At 38.5% G+C, this 19,384-nt stretch overlaps 1 protein-coding gene across 3 annotated transcripts; it reads right to left on the bottom strand.

Annotated features, from left to right (window-relative positions):
• Positions 1-4,426: 4,426 nt before the first annotated feature.
• On the bottom strand, positions 4,427-18,384 carry TMEM38B (transmembrane protein 38B). Of its 3 annotated transcripts, none has more exons than XM_088530407.1 (6): positions 18,271-18,384; positions 12,045-12,201; positions 8,824-9,008; positions 7,652-7,739; positions 6,333-6,450; positions 4,427-4,697 (listed from the first exon to the last, which is right to left on the bottom strand). In XM_088530407.1, exons 1-6 carry the CDS (start codon positions 18,374-18,376, stop codon positions 4,488-4,490), a joined length of 864 nt encoding a protein of 287 aa, XP_088386533.1. In that variant the 5' UTR covers positions 18,377-18,384; the 3' UTR covers positions 4,427-4,487. The 3 variants fall into 3 exon arrangements, with proteins under 3 accessions (XP_088386533.1, XP_088386534.1, XP_088386535.1); XM_088530408.1 differs by lacking the exon at positions 18,271-18,384 and adding an exon at positions 16,360-16,427; XM_088530409.1 differs by lacking the exon at positions 18,271-18,384 and adding an exon at positions 15,357-15,411.
• Positions 18,385-19,384: the final 1,000 nt, after the last annotated feature.

Here is a 19,384-nt window from a genome sequence, read left to right as displayed (position 1 = left end):
ATCTCAGCTGCCCCAAAAGATGGGTGTCCTTCCCATGTTCCATGCTTTTCCCTGGCTCCAATTGGGAATATTAAATGAAGTTCCAATTCTCTCTGCTATTTTAAGGTTTTAGGAGCAACAATGTTAAAAAAAAATAAAAATGAAGAAAGAAATATCACCTCTTTGGGGAATTAACTCCCTTTGGAGGAGTTAGAACCAGGCTTTGGTGCTTGGTAGACTGATAAAACAAGAATAGTAGAGATTTCATAGAAACAAGATTTGAACTAAAGAAGTCACTCCTTCAAGAGAGAAGTCGCCACAAAACGGGACTCTCAATAAAAATCCCAGTTCTTCTCCTGGGATATTCTCAATCTTCTCCTTCTATGATATTAGAACCACACAAATACATGCATACAACGGGCTCACCAAAAGCGATGTAAGTTCCTTGAAGGCACGCTCAAACTCCTCAGAAAGGTGCCCCCAAACACCTCCATATAATTCCACAGACGTCTCAGGAACATAAAGGTAATTTTCAGAAAACAGAATGTCAAAAAATCATTCAGTGACTTTATTCCAAATTTGGACAAAAAATCAAGAATATAATCAACTCTTTGATAATCGACTATTTGATGATTGCCTTGTTTTAAAGAAAAGACAGAATCTGACCCAGGTAAAGGTAGTCCTGACTGAAGCGACCACAAAGCACCATTTTGTATATACTTCATACTGTACAACTCTGACAAAAAGCCCAATAAACTTTGAGATGGACACACCAAGGTGTCCAGCAAAACTTTCTTCATCCTTTCTTAATCCAACAGGGCACTGGCACCGTCAGCTTGCAGATTAAGTAAGGCTGTGTGCAGCATGTCGAGAACCCTGAACCCTTCCCTCCAAGAACCCTGAAGAGACACTGTGTTATCAGTTTATCAGACTCTGTTGCATTTTTTTCACATTTTGACTGTCAAATTCTACCTGTAGGCTGGATACAGACTGTTGCTGCATGAGACTGTCTATACATCTCTCCTAAGTCTTCGTACTGCTACCTGCTCCGTGATGAACATTTTCGCATGCTTCACAGAAGGCTTTTGACTGCTTCATTAGGTAGTTTTAAAACAACAAATTCAAAGTATGATTTACATCACGTTTCTCACCCTCCTCTTAGTGTCAGATGCTGCGTCCATGTTGCTGTTCTTTGTTAGGAGGTTCACTTTACAAACGAGTTGCATGCAGTAAAGTCTGCATCTACCATTTAGCTTATGGGAGATCTTATGATTCACCACAGCCCTTGCATTAGGCAAATCCAGATTTTTATTGAGCACAACCTTGGAATTCATGAGCAGTTGCAACTTGCCTAATAACACAGCAGTGAAGAATCAAGTGGAAATGAAGACACTGTTTGTATGAGCCTCCAGTCTCTGCTTCTATCCAATAAAATGAAACACAGCAAAAATAGAAGCAAGCAAAATGAATTTATCACCACAGACTTTGGTCCTGTTCATTAATCACATCTTGTGCTATTACTTGTTACAGAACTTGAGCATGGTTTAATATAAATACAGACTTAACATTGAAATTGGATTAATCAAGAGACGGCCTTTCAGACTGGACTGGCTTATAGGAATTCCTTCAAATCTTAATTTGTATTAGCAAAAGAAAACTATTTCTAGTTTTAACAGACTGATGATAAAATTAGATTCAGCTATGCAATTCATATATGCAGGCCTGCTGAATATAACTGACTCTTCAACAAAAAAGAAGAGATAAAAGTTTAGCAGATATTGATCTATAAACAGGAAAGCTAAGAAATACGTATTATGTGTCCACTTAAGGCATCCTGGCCAGACTGTGTAAGTCTCCTCTACAATTCAGACTAAACCATCAGCAACTGCTTGTCTCTTTTTTTAATCAAAAAAAGTGAAAACTGACTAGTTCCTTGAACCCTGATGTTTAACTAAGCAATATGGCATTCCTTTCAGCACCTGTCACACTGAAATCTGTAAGATCTTTAAACATGAGGAGTATTTGTTTTCATCAAACTTACTGTTTCTAAGCAATCTATATTCTACCTCAACACATATTTTAGTGTGCTTTATATTTATTTTAAGATCCTTGGTCAAGAAAAGACTTCCCTTTTAAATATAATAATCTTTAAGTCCAAAATGAACGCAAAACCATAAATGTTTCTTCAAATTTTAAACTTGAGAGTAAGCCCTAAGTACAACTTCACAATCTTTGGGTAAAGACAGGCCAGGTATCAGCCAAGGTTCCACAGTTTCATGTCAGGCCAAGGTTAGCTTTCTTGCAATCCAGAATAAACAATTACTTTTTTTTTCCAGAAATATTAGTTTATATTAACTGTGGATACGCAACTCTTGCTGGTGCTATTGCATGGCTACATGATCATTAAGTAGCAGGTTGCCAGCTTTGAATTTATCCGTGCATTCATCACACCAAACTATAAGGAACTGAGGAACCCCGTCAACATATGAATGCTCTGAGCATTTATAAGTGGACTTATAGTTACAAGTCAGTTATATAGTCAGTGTAAACTGTCAGAAATATGATACCTATTTTGCCCAGAGTTTTGTGAGGCTCCCTCCGCTCTCCTCTGCTATTCTTCTATACTGAAATAAAGTTATTTTAGCTTTCAAGATACTGCACTTTTCCTATAAAGCTGAATTTCAGACTGAGGAAGAGTTCAAGGGTTGTGGTCACCACTGTAGAAGTGCGACTCCACAAGTGCAAGAAGCTTCTTGGGTATTTTTTTAGCCTTCTTTAAGCACAGCATTGGTGCAAAGCTTTCTAAATTAAAATATGTATCTGGAGTTGGAATTTTGTCATCTCAAACCAGAACTCCCCAGAATTCTCCTTGGCAGCCCTGCACAAAGATTAAAGTATCTCATTTTGCTAGCAAGTGCTCCCCAAAACAGTAGTCTCCAAAGACAAAGATTATTTTATAAAAATACATTTATTTTTAAAAAGGGCACATCAAATGAAATTTTCCATCCAAAAGTTCTATTTCTTATGAAATGTAACATCTCTGAAACCCCATAGTTCTCAATTATGAAACATGACTATTAAAACTGCTGTGCAAAAAAAAAGTGTAGTGAGCAGCAAGAAGCAGTTTTCAGCAAGTGCTAGCCAACAGTTTCAGTGCATCTGACATTAATAGTTTTTCCCCAACAGCACCAGAGGTAATTGTTAAAAGATAATATTGGTATTTACTAAAAGGATATACATTAGGACAGAGCTCAGTGAGAAAGAAAAAGTGTACTGTCCAGTTTTCTTTTTAAGGAAAGGAAAAGAGTGAATATGCTTGGATAAAACTGCATGCAAAGATACACCTTGGCGAAAAGATACTACAAACCAGGTATTATATATGAAAAAAATGCTATATATCAAATTCTTACAAATAAAGTGTCAAAGTGGGCCTACAAGAAGAGTATTGAAATGCTTCTTCCTGACAACTCTAAAGGTTTTTAGAAGTACCATGTAATTCACTTTTATTATGAAAAATAGAAAAATGTGAAAAATATTTACTTAAGTAATGTGAAAAAATAGTCTAGCGCAGTGTAAATTACAATAGTAATTCAGTTATTTTTCTAGTTAAAGGCATTGTTTTGGTCATTTTCGTGGATGCATAGGACAATGTGATTAAGGCTTACTCATATGAGGACTGGCTAAAGCTTCTCTTGTTTGGGACAGGCTACTATGAGGAAAGACCAAGTGAGCTGGGCCACTTTAGCCCAGAGAAGAGAAGGCTGAGAGGAGATTTGATCAACATGTTCAAGTGACTGAGGGGAGACTGTGGGGAGGATGGGGCCAGGCTGTTCTCCATGGTGACCACTGACAGGACAAGGGCTAACAGGTACACGTTGAAACACAGGCAGTTCCACCTCCGTATGAGGAAGAGCTTCTTTCCTGTGAGGGTGACAGAGCCCTGGCACAGGCTGCCCAGAGAGGCTGTGGAGTCTCCTTCTCTGGAGATCTTCCAAACCCCCTGGATGCCACCCTGTGCCACGTGCTCTGGGTGTCCCTGCTGGAGCAGGGGGTTGGACTAGATGATCTCTAGAGGTCCCTGCCAACCTCAACCAGTCTGGGATTCTGTGACTGTGAGTACTTGTCAGTGCAAGTCCATGGTATCCAAATGGAACATAAGAACCAGGAAAAAGGAAGAAGAGGTAAAGTAAGTATTATCTTATAAAAGATCAGGTGATTGTCACATTTTGAAACTATCTTTTCAGCAAGTGCTTCAACATTATCCATAAATACAAAATTTAATAAATTTTATAATCACTACAAAATTTTGTACTTTTTAAACTTAAAAATGTAACACGTGCATTTAGACATACGAACAGGAGCTTGCAGAAGACATTCTGAAGGTGAATACCACCGCAGTGGCATACAGCCCTGTTCTCTCTTTATATGCATTTAACAAACTTCTCAGTCAACATAATTCGAAATCCAAACATCTCCGAAGGTGACGACTATCCAGGAATTTCATCCACTTATTCTGTTTTCTTCGCCTGTCGTTTCTTAACACCATCACGGTGCTGCCCAGAAGAAGGCCGGTCGCACACTGACGAGCCATTGGAAGATAGAGCACCTTCACTCTTCACTTTGGATGGTGCCTGTTGCATGCCAAAGAACATATAGCCCAAGGTAGCCTCAAGGCGAGCAAATGGAGAAGCTGTAGATCGTGTCAACATCATTGTTACCTATGAATAACAAGGGTCAAGTTACTTTAAAAGCTTTAATGCTTTCATGCTGGTTGAAAACAAGTTCAGTACTGAACTAACGTGGGGTTCAGTAGGGTTTGCATGAGGAGGCCATGCACCATGAATAGAAATATGCTCTTTTTACTTTAGCTTGAATTGATCAGTGAATGCTTTTCTTTCTGGCCTACACTCCTCACCCAGCTATACACAATGCACACAAAAAGCCTTCTGTGCCAGTTTACTGAAATTATCCTAAGATTACAACACTTCCAATACATACATACATCCTAAGCACATCAAACAGCTAAGATGAAGAATTATATTAATGTGTAAGTTCTGTACCTTGCACGACTGAAAAACAGCAAACAGATTGGCTATTTTAATTCAAACTGAAGCAATCTAATGAGTAAACACCTAAATGTATATGCAGAATATAAAGCCCATCCCACTCTCACAATTCCAGTCACACACTTTCATTATATTGAGCTGAGGCTGGCAACACTTATTAAATGGGAATTTAGATGCATAATTAGGAGTCAGGAGAGGGAAACTGTTTTGTAGATACAGATATTGGACCAGTTTGTATTGCAGTGACACGAACAGTTTATAAAATAACCACGACACTACTGCAGGACTGTGCCAGGTTCACAATTGTTACTTGACTAGTTAAATGGATGCTTAAGTTCCCACCTGGCAGGATGAGTATTAGTTGACTATTAGTTTAAAAGCTTATGCACTAAAGTGAAGCTTGGCAGCCAGTTTCTGAAGACAGCTGCAATCTGTCCACTTCCAGAATATCATTTCTCTCCTTCTCCACTCCCAACCATGCCCAGATCAGCAACATTTCTGTTTGTTTTGATGAAAAACCCTCAGCACCAGCCTGAAGTCACAGCACCTAAAAGCAACTTCTCTGAAATTAAATATTCCATTTACTTCACAAAAGGAGACTGTCAGCTACTGTTTTAAGACACTCTTTAATCTGTTCATTAGCAGCAGGTTGGAAGTTCTTAAAATTGCTACAATATTGCTAATGCAGAGACTACACTTTTCTTACTAGCCAAGAATCCTGAAGACAGATATTACTTTGGAGATTAACAAGACTGAAAAGATCAAAAGATTCAATGAAGAATTAACAACTATTTTGTATTAAAAATTTAAGTTACAGCTACTTCAAAAGGTGCACTTGCTGTTCCCCACCAAACATTTGTATCACAATGCTTTAAGCTTGATCAGTATCTAGTTGGTTTATTTTGCAGAACTACAGGTGCCTGTGTATGTTCAAGGAAAGGATTAAACAGTTAAGAAAAGGCAGAGATGAGTTTCTTTCCACAAACAACAGCTTTGTTTCAAATTAAGGGCATATAAATCTGGCATACCAACTGTAAGATGCCGAAATTCCTGACCTATTTTACTCATTTTACGGTGAACAGTATCAGAGTAGTCCTTTGGTTCTGCTTAGGTACAGAAGACTGAACACAGGCTTAAGACATAACTAGCAGGGACCCTCCAGGTCCCGAAGCAAACATCCTAACATGCAGTAGAATGGTTCAGGACAGCTTTTTCAGCTCTAAAAATACCAAGAGAAAAAAAATATTTTCAGTTATTTGGTTATATACAACATTTCAGAATTCTTACCTTGGTGACCACAAGAAAGACAGTATATAAAAATATGAGGTTGTGTCTTGCTATTGGCAGGTACTGGCTATGCTGCAGCGTGAAAAGAACTGCTCCTATCAAAGTTACCTTAACAGGGCTGGAAATAAAATAAATCATGTTAGTTTCTCTTCTCTACTGTCATGCCCTAGAAAGCAGTAAAGCTTCTCAGCATGCTAAACAGTTATTTCTGACTACAACAGAGGAAAATTTGTAGTAATAATGCAGTGACAAGTTTCAAAACCTGGTTATTATTAATTTAAGAGGTTCACTTTATAAACTACTATTATGCTTTCTATGTTAAGAATAAGTATCAAGTTCACCGTTACTTTAAATACCCAGCAAACTCTTTTTATTTGACACATCCTTCTGAAATCAAAATGCATATCATGCCTCTGTTCAGACAATGCTTATCCATTTAACATTGCAACATACTTCCATTTAATCTTCCTAAGCTCTACATATTACAAGCAACATCAAAAACAAGCAACGTCAAAAATACAAAACACAAGGAGAGGCTATACATTTCTCTTCTGTCATACCCTGCTGCTGAGGTTGGCTGTAGAAAAGCAAGATAGGATAGCAAGTCATCCATCTTATAAAGACAGGGAAGTCACGTGGGAAGAATTAAGGGGATTTTAAGAAACGACCACAGTTAGTTTATCTCTATTTACAACAATAAGTTGTGGCCTTCTATTCTGCCTCAATTCTCACTTTGTTGCAGGAATTATATTGGGATCCATTAAATATTCTATTTCTTTGCTTCTGCAAGAGAAGTAACATCTTCTATCTTGCAGTACGTGAAAGATGATTCCGTATTTTTGCAAAACTGAATAGCTGATTTGTCATTCTCTAATTATCAATGTCTTTGGAGAGCAATACTGACAGCAGAAGACTGACAGCCTTCCAAGGAAGCCATCCAGTGATGTTCAGAACGTGCATAAAAACTGCAAGCTGCCCATGTGCATTTGTGGAACCGGTGGCCTTTTGTTTGTATACAAGGCCATGTCTATATAAGACAAAGGCAGCTTTTCCTACTGCCTCAATACTGCTTTCCAGTAACAATTTTTATTGAGTCACTGCATTTGGTATTCTTCTGCTGTGATTCTAAAATAAATAAAATATTCCCTAAAATGATCAAAGTTTATCAATTCATGTTTTACAAAATATACATGAATCACAAATTATAAGCTTTTTTTTTTTTTTTTTTTTTTTTTTTAAGCTGAATCACTAAAAGACTGAACAAAAGCCATTAGCAAGACAATTGTTAACATATTGCAGCCTTTTTAAAAAAAACTTACTAGGACATCTTCAGTAGTTCATTGGTTTCAGGTTTCCACACTCCTCTTACCAACTGCTCAAAATTGGAGATCAGGCCACCACCAGCTCCTGAAATTGCAGAGATTTATAGCAAGCCTCAAATGGCATGCTGTTACTGCTGCAGACCCACTGTTGCTTCCAACAAAACTTCAGATGGTGCCATAACTTGCACCCAAAGCTCCAACTAACACAGCATAATCCAATCTTTCCTACATTCATGAACTGAATGACCAAAACGAAACCGCAGAGGTTCTACAAGAGCTCAGTAAGAACCTCAAGTTCACCTTTGTGTGATAGCACAAATATCTGGAATTGGCACTCTCATTGCTGGAAAGTATCATGCTTGAAATGCCAAAATACATCTCCAGAGAAGCTTCTATCATTCCTTTCTCAGACAGTTATTTAGGTGCAGGTAGTGGAGACCTTCCCCAAGAAAAGGTGGATGTGTATTTTTACACTGAAAGATTGCCATTTTAAGAATTTGGCCAATAAGACCAATCTTTATCAAATTTGAAAAATATGTTAGATCATCATCACATTAACATATGTTGTTTCCCAAAGAAGAGTAGAATCAAGTAAACAGAATCACAGCCACACTATTAATTCCTGAAATGGTTCTATGTGACTCTCGAGTTTTGCTTATATGAAGTTAGTTTCCAAGATTTTATTTAAAATGCAGAAGGCAGGCAAAAGTTTTCCTCCATGTGTTTAAATCAGCTCATGTTTACAAGCCAGAATGCTCAGAAAATAAGATCTCCTCTTCAGCCACAGGCAAGGAAAAGACCTCTGAAGAACTACACTCTTAGGAGAGGTAAGTCATAGCACTGAAGTTACAGGAGAGATCGTTTTCCTTACTGCCATCAAATGCACATCCTACATGGTCATGCAAGATCACCTGAAAAAGATACACCTCCCTCAAAGTCATTCAATGCCACCCTTAATCCAGGCAAAATAAAGAAAAAAAAAAGAAAAAAAAAAGAAAAAGAAAACCCCTGCTCCCTAGACTTTGTCCCTTGAGGGTATAACAGAGTGTATCAGGACTATCATATCCACCACAGCAAGGAAAGGCACTAGAGCTAAGCTGAAGGGCTAGACATTTAAATACTATTCCAGAACATCACAATTCATCACAACAAAACACTGTGCATGTTACCTCTGGCCCAGCCCACAGCTATCATAACAAGCCAGGCATTCTTGAAGTGACTGTCTGCGTGGGCAACGCCAGCCGTTATTTTCCAAGTCCTTGTCACTTCTTTCATTCCTGCAACCAGAAGCCGAAGAGGCAGAAATGCAAAGCACCGGCAGAATATGTCTTGTGGACAGTAAAATACCAGATACCTGAAAATTGTAATGAGGAAACTAGTTACTGATCTTTAAGTGTCTTTGCTAATTAAATTACATACTAACGACCCCTCAAAGGGTTTTTTTTTTTTTTAATATGACTAGTGATGTTTGATATACTACTGTACTACCAATATCTCATTGTCTTAAGTTAAATGTATTAGAAAAAATTTAAAACACACTTTTGAGTTTTTTGCACCAGAGCAGATATATGTTAGTTGAAACTCTTCTCACTGTCACACTGTCACAAAGAAGCTTTGTCTTAAAAAGTTATTAAAGTACGTGAGAATTTACTGTAACATATTTACCATATGTTTACCAAATATTCTACAGTTCCTCTCTCACGTTTATACAATTCAACTTATTAAATTACTGTAAGACTTTCTTCAGATTTCTTGCGGGATTTGGATCTTGCAGGAGAAAAAAGGTAATTTACATTCTAACATCATGTTTTGCTACTGATGAAGGACATGAAATTATTTCACTTCAGCAAGACTCACTACTTATAGTCATGCCAGATGAAATGCACAACTATTTTCAAATATATTTCACATCATCATAGCAACAGATTCTAGCTTTTGCAGCTTGCTGATTGCAAGCTCATTTCCTGTCTTAATTTTTGAAAAGCACAACCGAAGTAGCACGTAAAATTTAAAAATGTTTTATCAAATTGTTTTTATAATGATGTTCAAGATGTCTAACACTGATATGTTAAACTGACAGAAAAAAATTAAAAGATCAGGTTATACTATGTTTTATTGTATCTCTTCAGTCATACAGGAAAATTAAGCTCTTCCACAGATATTTAAGAACTTCAGATATGAAGATTAAGCACTTCTGTTCCTTCAGCACAGGAATATTCAAGTGATAATGAAATGATAGCAGAGAATGGCTTTAAAATATGGCCAGCTACTTTTTCATTTTCTAAATAATATTGGTCATTTGGTTTAGTCTGCTAGCTCAGTTCTTTTCACCAAAAACTTCTAAAGGCTGCATCCTTATCCTAAGTCCTCAGGCGGCATTTCCTTTTTTAGGTTACTTCATTAAAACTACTAGGAGACACCACAGCTAGGAAGAGTCATAACTCATGTTTCAAGAGATTGTAATGCATGAAGGCAGTCAAACTTTTTCAAGAAAAATGCTTATGTTCTGTAACACATCAAAAAGATACCACCACAGAAAAGCAAAGTTTTGCTTAAGCCCTAGTTCAATATTTGCTTTTGCAGCAAGTAAGCAGTACCTTACCACTGTTTCTAAAAACTTCTACAGTTTTCTTTCTCTTCAGGACTTTCCCAAGTGTACAATACAATAGCCTATATAAGAAAGTTACCATAATTTACATTAATAGCTGGATTTTGCTCGAATGATCACATTTAGCATTATTTTTGAACTACTAAAGCTCCTTCCCCTCTTCTCATACTGCAAATTCAACTATCTTTGTATTCAACTAATCTCCAATTGAAATGGGAGTCAAAGGTATATTTTTATATATGCACAAAGCTGCTCTTTTCAGTGGCTGCTGCAAATAGCCATTTAAGCCACGTACTTGATACACAACACTAACCAGAATTAATTTCCAATGGCAGAACGTAGATTTAGGACATCAAAGCACTGGCAACTGGATTGAACCTGGCACTGCCATTCCACTACAGCACATGTAGTAGAGACTGCTATTTCACCATGGTACAACCTCCAATTCGCTAGCAGCACTTGCTAACAGTAGATGTCGCTGTCCCACAATCCATTCAGGAGCGTTTCCTAAAAGTAGCACAATCCTTCCTATTTTTCAGTTTTATGTATGAGTCGGGGAGTTCTGCTTCATGTGGACTAAGATGAAAAATCAAAGTTGATATTATAATGAAGAGACAATTCTGTAAAACTAAAAATCATAAGAAGTTTTATAACATCCATAGCTTCTCATTAAGAAAGTCTTTATTTAAGCAGAACAAGTTATCATGTTAAGTTCAACTGAAATTGTTTTATATGCTTAAGTGTCATCAGCCAAAAATAACCTGAAGTATTGCCTGTAGCACTCCAGATTAATATGAACAGAAAAAATTCTATGAGCTTTATTAATCACACACATAATTGCACCTTATTCATTTCACTAGTGTGGTTGGGTGAAATATGTCTGAATCTTCTACAGCAACATAAGGCCAAGACACATATATGCATATCACAGAGTTTCACTTTATTAAAGTTGCAATTATAAAACCTAAAGCACTATGCAGAACAGACAGTGCCAAGACTGAAAGTAGACAATACACTTTCAAGACAGTAATTTAGACTTTTAGATCCAAAAATAATTACCACTTGAAAGTTTTGTTGAGGATTTTTTTCTAAGAGTACGTCTGGAGAAAAAAAAAAAAAAAAAAAAAAAACACTGCCACTGCTAGGCCACATTTATATGGAAGTAACTCCACTGTTATTCATCAATTCCAAATCAGCCAGCTTCCTCTTTCACATATCTAGCTTCTCATTCAGCTTTCACTGCAACTCCTAATTTCCTATTCATTTGGGAAAGCAGTATTGGGGAAAAGACAAAACAGAGAAAAAAAATTAAAAGGTGTCACAAAGCAGAGACAAGAGGAGTGAAAATAAGATCCCAATCCAACTTCCCAAATTACAGAAAAGCTCAGAAGTTTTACATCAGCCAGATTCTGATCTTCTAGAGTGACTACTGAAAGACTGGACTATATCTAAGACTTATCCAGAAAAAGCTGTAACTGAAGTGCATCTTATTCTAGAATAGCATTTTTAGTTGTTTGATCAGGTATACAATACAAACCTACTGAAAAGCCTAGTTACTGAACAGTCCCTAAACAACAGCTGGAGGAGAAGCATTTGGTTCCTATAAAAAGGTATCACTGAAGTCTCTGCAGAAGTAATGCGAAATAACTGACATGATCAAGAGACAGTATCCAGACACATATGGGTTAAGTTGTTAAGCTACCAATAATCCTACTATTTACAGTAGAAGTACTGGTTACTCAAAATCAAGAGTATTCATCTAACTTTATTGTGGATACTTACCACACTGAAGATGCCAGGAGAACATTTGTGCCCTTTGCCAAAAACGCGACTGGAGGTTCTGCAAGCATCAAGGAAGACAGGACAGACCCACCAAAGCAGGAAAGCATAGCACTAAACCAGCATGCTACTGGACTTCGGACTGACACTTCCACAGCTCCTGAAACAGAGGGAAGAGATGCATAAACAGAAGTAAGCATCCGAGAATCACAACACATTTAAAAAGTCACACTGTCCCACATTGCGTCTTTATATCATGAAAAATCCTAAGAAACCTGTAGCCTTTCACAGGAAAAGCCTTCAAGAAAGGAAAACTTGAGATTACATTGACTTAGGCATGTGTCATATGCATAAAAATGAAACACTGACATTGTGTTCTTTGAATATCTTTTGTGATTACAGTACACCTATTTGGCTATGAGAAAGAAAAAGCTTCTAGCACATGGATGAGAAAGCTCACTTTCTAATTCTGGTAGGTATAAAGCTGCTTGCAAATTTGTATCAAAAATAAACAAATGGCTCCACTGAATTAGAAAGAATTGTTTATAACAGACCTTCCTTGCACAGCATATTTTATTGGATTATTTTTAACTCTATTTCAATATCATTGTTTGTTTTTCTCTCTCCTCTTAAATTTCTGTGTTTGCTGTTAAAAATGAAAGCACTATCCAAAACAATCAAGCAAACATACTGTTTTCACCTGCACTCCTGAACAGAGAATAAAGGTTGTGAAAAATAAGAGCAGAGGTGATTTGTTCCAGAAAGTGTTCTTAGAAAAGTAACAAGCTTACCTGGCTATTAAAATCTTGACAGTTTGCTTTAACATATCTGTAACATTAATTATCCCTTTAAAATTGCTATTCAATTATACAAAAGAATTGGCAATATCAAAACAATGTTGAATGGAGTGGAAAAGCTTAACAAATTCAAGGAAGAAACAGCCACACATGGTTATTTTGCTATTTCTTCCCACTTCATAAGTCAACACTGACAGAACTTCCCCTTTACAAAGATAAGGAGTTCTGTTTGCTTGGACTGATTCCATTTTTCATGGGCCACAGGTTACAGTTCACAGTAGTAGAAAATTGTTCCAGTTCTAGTGCTGGTACAGATACAAAATAATCCAGCTCTACTGAAGCCCTCTCAGGTAAAAGCTGAAAATTGTTTATGAAAATAAACAATTATGACAGACTATCTGAATACAAAGTAATATCTAATATTGACATGAATTTCATGATTTATTTTCCATATTGCAATACCTCAAGTTCTAAGTCAGTTCCACTTAATTTAGCTGTTTTAGAAAAACAATGATACACAGTAACAATGATGCTTGCGTGTGAAACATTAAAAGGAAAAAATTATGTAAATCTGACAATGTTACTTAACAGCAGATGTAAAAAAATAAAGTGAGCCATTACATACAGGTCCCATACAAAATATGTAGAACTATTTTTACCAACATATTTGAGAAGGGCAAAATACTTAAAGAATATTAATGAGTTGTGCCATTACACTAGAATTTCTTCAATAATGAAAGAGTAAGTGATACAAAATTGCTTTCAGAAACTTTCGCTTTCAGAAAAAAAAAATATATATATATCTGATTACAAATATTATTATATACTTGCTAGAGTATGAAGAGGCAGGATTCATCCAGAGCTATTAGAACACAGTATCTTTCCCCACATTTGACATTACTCTCTTGAGTAGCCACTCTAGTTGCCGCTGTGGCATTACAGAATAAAGTTACCAATTTCAGGAGAACACTGCAGACTTTAGAGGTGAACAAGAAAGCCCAGTCAAAGGAAACAGCCAGTGCACACTACAAGGCGCAGTAATCATGTTAGAACTGTGGAGTACTGTTACTAGATCAGCTGCTGCATTATTCACAGGCTTTACTCCTGGACTGATTTAATACAGAACACTTCCAGTAATCTGTTCCTGCAGTGAAACTGATATGTAGATTACGACAGGAGGTTCCCCATCCAAGAACTGTCAGCATCCAGACCAGTTAAAAAACATATAAATAACTTGCACTACAGATATTCGTCATTAGAAGGGGATAAAACAACTTGTTTTATTAGTAAGTTTTATCCTTAAACTAGTGGTGAAGTAAACATCTTAATATTTTATGGATACCCCCATCAGAAGCATCACATCACCACCCTTATCCCAAACTGGAATACGGCTGAGAGCAGGCGAACTGAGAGTTTGCCTATCAGTTTTTTAGATACTGTTTTGGTCAAATTATAACACAAGGAAAGGAAAAAATCCAGATGTTCCTGTGATTTTAAATTTGACAAACTGCATTTAACTTTTTTTTCTAACATGCATTCATGTAAAAAAGAGTGCAATTCATCAGACATAGCTAGTAAACACTGGTCTTAAGGAAGAAAAAAAATATTTATCAGATTCAACAAAGATTAAATTGTTGTTTGTGTGGTTCTTTTGATGTTACTGCTTTTAGTCCAAATTGTCTTCTTCCTTCTTTTCTTTAAGGAAAAATATTTTAATGATTTTTTTTTTTACTTCATACACTAAAGGACAGATTGAATTTTTTAAAAAAATCTGATGGAGTTAGCTACCTGTTCTGTTCTCAACTTCACCTTCTTTCAACAGTCAGAGTTTCCCTATGATTCCTTCACACCACATCTAACAGCAAGCAGTTCTGAGGCCAGAGGTTATTAGGCTTCGTGGCCTAATGACAGCAATAATAGCCCTGAAGCAGAGAATCTCCACATAAATTCTGATTGCCCAGAGTTACCCTTTAACAGCAGCGTTTAACAACAGCAAGGACCCCAAACCTGCTGAAGTGTCTTCACTGCTCTGCTGCCTAGCTAAGTTTCTAGGTGCACGCCCAGTGTGCTGCCCTGCATACACCGGCACTGGAGTTGCACTGCATGACTTATTTCATCCTCTCCTCAACTACAGCAGCAGCAGCTATATTGGAAAGACAGAACTATCCACTTTCTATCTCTTGCTGACAGCTGTTTTACCTCCAAAGATGCTCCTGGTGAGCCCTGAGGAGAGCTGTGCAGTTGGAAACCAAGTGAACTGCATGAGCGGTCTGCCCTCCACAAGCCAGCTTCCATCTCCTCAATCAAAGGACCGAAGATGGATATAATCTCCTGGAATTCAGGATTTTTCTGCCAGGCAGCATTAGAATTCTTTCGGCTCAAACACCAGCACTTACAACTCTATAACTGTATTGTATTCATCTGCATTTTTTTGCCCAATTGCTTTTTACATTAAAATGCATCTCAGCATTACTATGTAAGCTATGAATGGAGGCAGCCTTTTAGAAAACTGATTCACTTTTAAGTAGGGCACACATGGGCAAACAAGTGGTCATCTATATTTGTCCTCTGAAGCATCCCATAAAACAAATGAAGCATCAGACAACCACGTAGGATACAATCCGCCAAAAGGCCACGACTTATGCCAGTGGAAAATTTTAGAAAGTAAAGATAAGGTTTAAAAATCTCAATTCAGTTTTAGATGCTGCCTCTTTGCTATAATAATAAAAAACTTGCCAGTAAGCTATTTTTTTAGGCAGGATAACATCTGCTTTAATCTTTCCAATATGTTGTAAAAGCATAATAAGCCTATTTCACAACAAGGCTATTTCACTTATGTATCTAAAGAATAATCTTAGAAAGACTTTTTAAAGTATTTCTAGCAAACTTTTCTAGAAGTTTTTCTTGTTTGACTACATACATCACAAATTAAGATAAAACATTTAAAAAGCAAGATCTAGCAAGATTATGGCAGACAAAAGTATACAAAAATTGTGATAAAATAAAAAACATAAAACACTCTTTAACATTCCTTGGGTAAGCGCAGCTAAAGAGTACAACCACTCTGAGGCTGTCACAAAACTTGTTTCTCTTCTCAAATAAAGTGAAAATTATCTATTTAAATTATCTATTTAAAGAAACATATTGAATGATGAAGCTTCACATTTTTGACATATTTCCTCAATACTATCCCACTCAGTCCTCAAAGAAACAAAAATGCTAGTTCCACCATTAACTGGGTTACTAATGATTAACTCCAAAGCAACTTCAAATATCCTAACCAAGAACTCTAGTTTCATACTGGTGCAGAGCAACATGTTGCTTGTCACTGAGTGCTGTTTACTAGCACTAAAAACACAGCAAGAAAATCTTACTGGAAAGACTAGGAAATCTCCAGGCATTATGTGCCAGTCTATGACACAAATATTGATGCTGAATCTGATCTTCAGCAGTTTTCAGATTTGTGTATTAGTAAGACTGCAGACTGGGATAAAACAAATGTCACTGACTTTACCACCCACCTCCTGTGACTAGCACTTGCTCAGAACTCCAATTCTCCATGCATGAAATACATGTACCCTTTAAGTTTCTAAAAAACAAGAACAAACAAAAAGCATGGTAAAGCCCAGAGAATATTAATCAATGAGAATGCTATCCATCCTGAGTGTTTTATAATTATTTCTTTCTCAGTTACAGTTTAATGTTAATATGTTCAAATTGCTTGCAAGTGAGCAACAGGCCAGTAATGCAGTCACCTGAACGATAGCTAATAGTTCTGAATATACTCCAAAGTTCCGAACTTTCCAAATATTAGGCTGAGAAGGAAAAAAAAAAAAAAAAAGAATGTGTTAATTACACTGATCTGACTAGCTACTGACAGTAGCTCAGCTGTTCAGAAGTGGTGTCTTATTAAAGAGATTAGCAACGTGGAACAAATCCTCTCATCCTGCTGCTTAAATCTGCGTGCCTCACAGAAGAAAGTTTAAAGGTAGTACAACATAAAGAGTTTTATAGAAGAAGTCTTTTTTTTTTTTTTCTCCTCTGGTATAGAACAGTTTGGCTAAAGAATGCCAGAAGTCAACACCCAGAATTATTTTTAGCCCCAAACATTTGCTATGTTAGCTCATGATTAGTCTTTATGTTTTTCTAACCACACTTACTAAGCTCAAAGTGAAAGTTCACCTTGATGCATTTAGAAAGGAAGCAAAAAACAAGCTCTTGCTGAATAAATGACAGCTCAGAGCCTTGAAGCAAGCAGAAACGCCCAAACCCACAATACAGTCATTTCAGTTTCCTAAACAGCTACCAGCTGGGATGCAAGTGGTTATTCTGTGCATTAAAATAAGATTAGTGCCTATGCTTGTGACAACTACTAGCAAGGTTCGGGATTTAGACTGCAAAAGGGTGTCTCGAGTAGAATAAATGGGACCCAAAGTGTCATCACAGGCACTCAATCAAAACCCTTTTTTCTAGGGGTGAAAAGGTGTTTTTTTTTTTTTTTTTTTTTTTTTTTTTTTTTTAATTTTAGCAGCTACATGCACAGCGTGGAAAGTAAGATACTAACACACAGCCCTTTAGATCCTCAACATGCATTTGCTGCAGGACAGAGAATTACGGCAACAACTTTCTGCACAACTAGGAAAACCAGCAGCTCCGTCAGGAAGCTCCCCTCCCACCTCACAGGTGTCCCACGCGAGAGCAAGCTATCCATCTGCTACCTGTGTTGCTCCTCAGCATGCACAAACCCCATCTTCTCTCAGTAGTGAAACTATTCCCACGTTTGGGGCTTTTTAACCTAAAAGTGGCTTTCCAAAAAACCTCCTGGTCGGTTCCGTAGTTTCTCAGGTCCAGAGGAGGCAGGGAAGGCTTGGCAGGACACCTCCTACGTGCTTTTTGCAGCTAACTGGGGGGTACTTACTGGAAGCCTGATTAGTGCTGACCGCAGACCGCCTTCCTTGCAGATTAACCAAGGGCACCTGGATCCTTGTTCACAAACAGGGGCAGACCAAGAAGGCATCAGACACATCCCCCACCACGTGCAGGCCCTTCGCTGGAGGCCAGCGACCTGACCCACATGTCTACCCGCTTCTTTTGGGTGTTTCTACCCAAAAACTCAAAAACGTTCAGCTCGGGCAGCTCTTGTGTCAGAGGGCACAGAGAGCATCCACAAGCTCCTCGCTACACCGAACCCACCCGGAGGGCTTCGCAGGAGTGCACGGAGGAGCTGAGCCTTAACCACTTGTAGTCATAAAAAAGTAAATAAAACAAATGAGGAACTAAAAGAAAATTAAGTCCCTAGGGTTTAAGGTGTCGCACTGGGCCGTCTTCAGGGCAGAACCCCGGGAGGTGCCCAAGACCCTGCCTCACTCCCACTCACACCCCCGCGCCGCGCGCCAACCGCCCCAACGGCCGTAACCGCCGCGGCCCCTCACCGCGCTGCTCCTTCAGCGCCATGACGGAGGCCATGTAGTGCGCCAGGTCGAAGAAGGGGAACATGGAGAGGCGCGAGAAGAGCAGCGGCACCTGCCACAGCTCCATGGCGGCGGCACCACGAAAAGCGGCAGCGCGCGGCGAAGCTTGAGCCCCGCCGGCCGCCGTCGGCAGCGGCGGGTGGGGCCGGGGGCGGGGGGGCCAACGGCCGGGAGGCGGGAGGGAGGGGGAGGGGCGGCGCCAAGGCCAGGTTAACGTGTGTTATTAAACATATCTGTGTGTGTATTGCATATAGGTGCATCTATATGCACCCACATGCAGGTCACTTACGTGGCACAAGTGTAATAACGTGTCCTTCTTTCGCTGTGTGCTCTCAAACACGTTGCTCCCCTGCTAAGAGCGGAGGAAATGACCGTTATGGTCACTTTCAGGTTTAGGCTGCAAATGATACCTAAACTTTCCGTTGGTATTTCTTTCTTCTCACCACTGCTGTGTTTGCAGAGTTATTCCCAGGGCCTCCTCACCTCTGTCTGGCTGCCCATGTGGTTTCCTCCCTGACCTTAACACCTTGTATCTAGTTTCTGGACAGAAAAGAGAAACTTCCTGTCTTTCATTTTGCTTGTGTGAAAGCTCATGAATTGCCAAGACAGTCTCTTATTAACCCTAATATTTCTAATTCTCGTTTCCTGTGTGTGACACGGTAATAAATCAGTGAGCTGCCTTTTCTGACAAAAATGAGGCATTGGTATAATTTCCTCTCCCACTACACAGGGACGTGGCAGAGCAGAACTGCTCCTAGGGTCTCACAGGGTGCTCTCCTCCTGCCTCCAGGCTGTAGAAATACGGCTGCTGCACAGTGTGTACTCTGCAGTACTGTTCAGTTCCCACTGAGTGGCATCAGGTTCACTGCTAGGAAGCAAAAACGATTCAGAACAGCGTGTGCGTGACCGTAGGAGAGTGTAGAGGGGAAAAAATGCCAATGTCCCTACTGAAGATACAGTGACGTGACTGGGAAGCCTCCACCTGGGCCAGCAATGTCTTCTGTCCGATGGAAATGTCTACACTGCAGCCAGCAAGTAATTAAAGTAATGTTAAAAGCAAGCTGTCTTTGAAACA

This window comes from Tinamus guttatus, unplaced genomic scaffold (genome assembly GCF_059628265.1).
Source record: "Tinamus guttatus ecotype Peru unplaced genomic scaffold, ASM5962826v1 Tinamus_guttatus_pri_ptg000372l, whole genome shotgun sequence".
NCBI classification, from domain to species: Eukaryota; Metazoa; Chordata; class Aves; order Tinamiformes; family Tinamidae; genus Tinamus; species Tinamus guttatus.
Note: the sequence above shows the minus strand (reverse complement) of the source record. Positions and strands in the feature narration are given on the sequence as shown.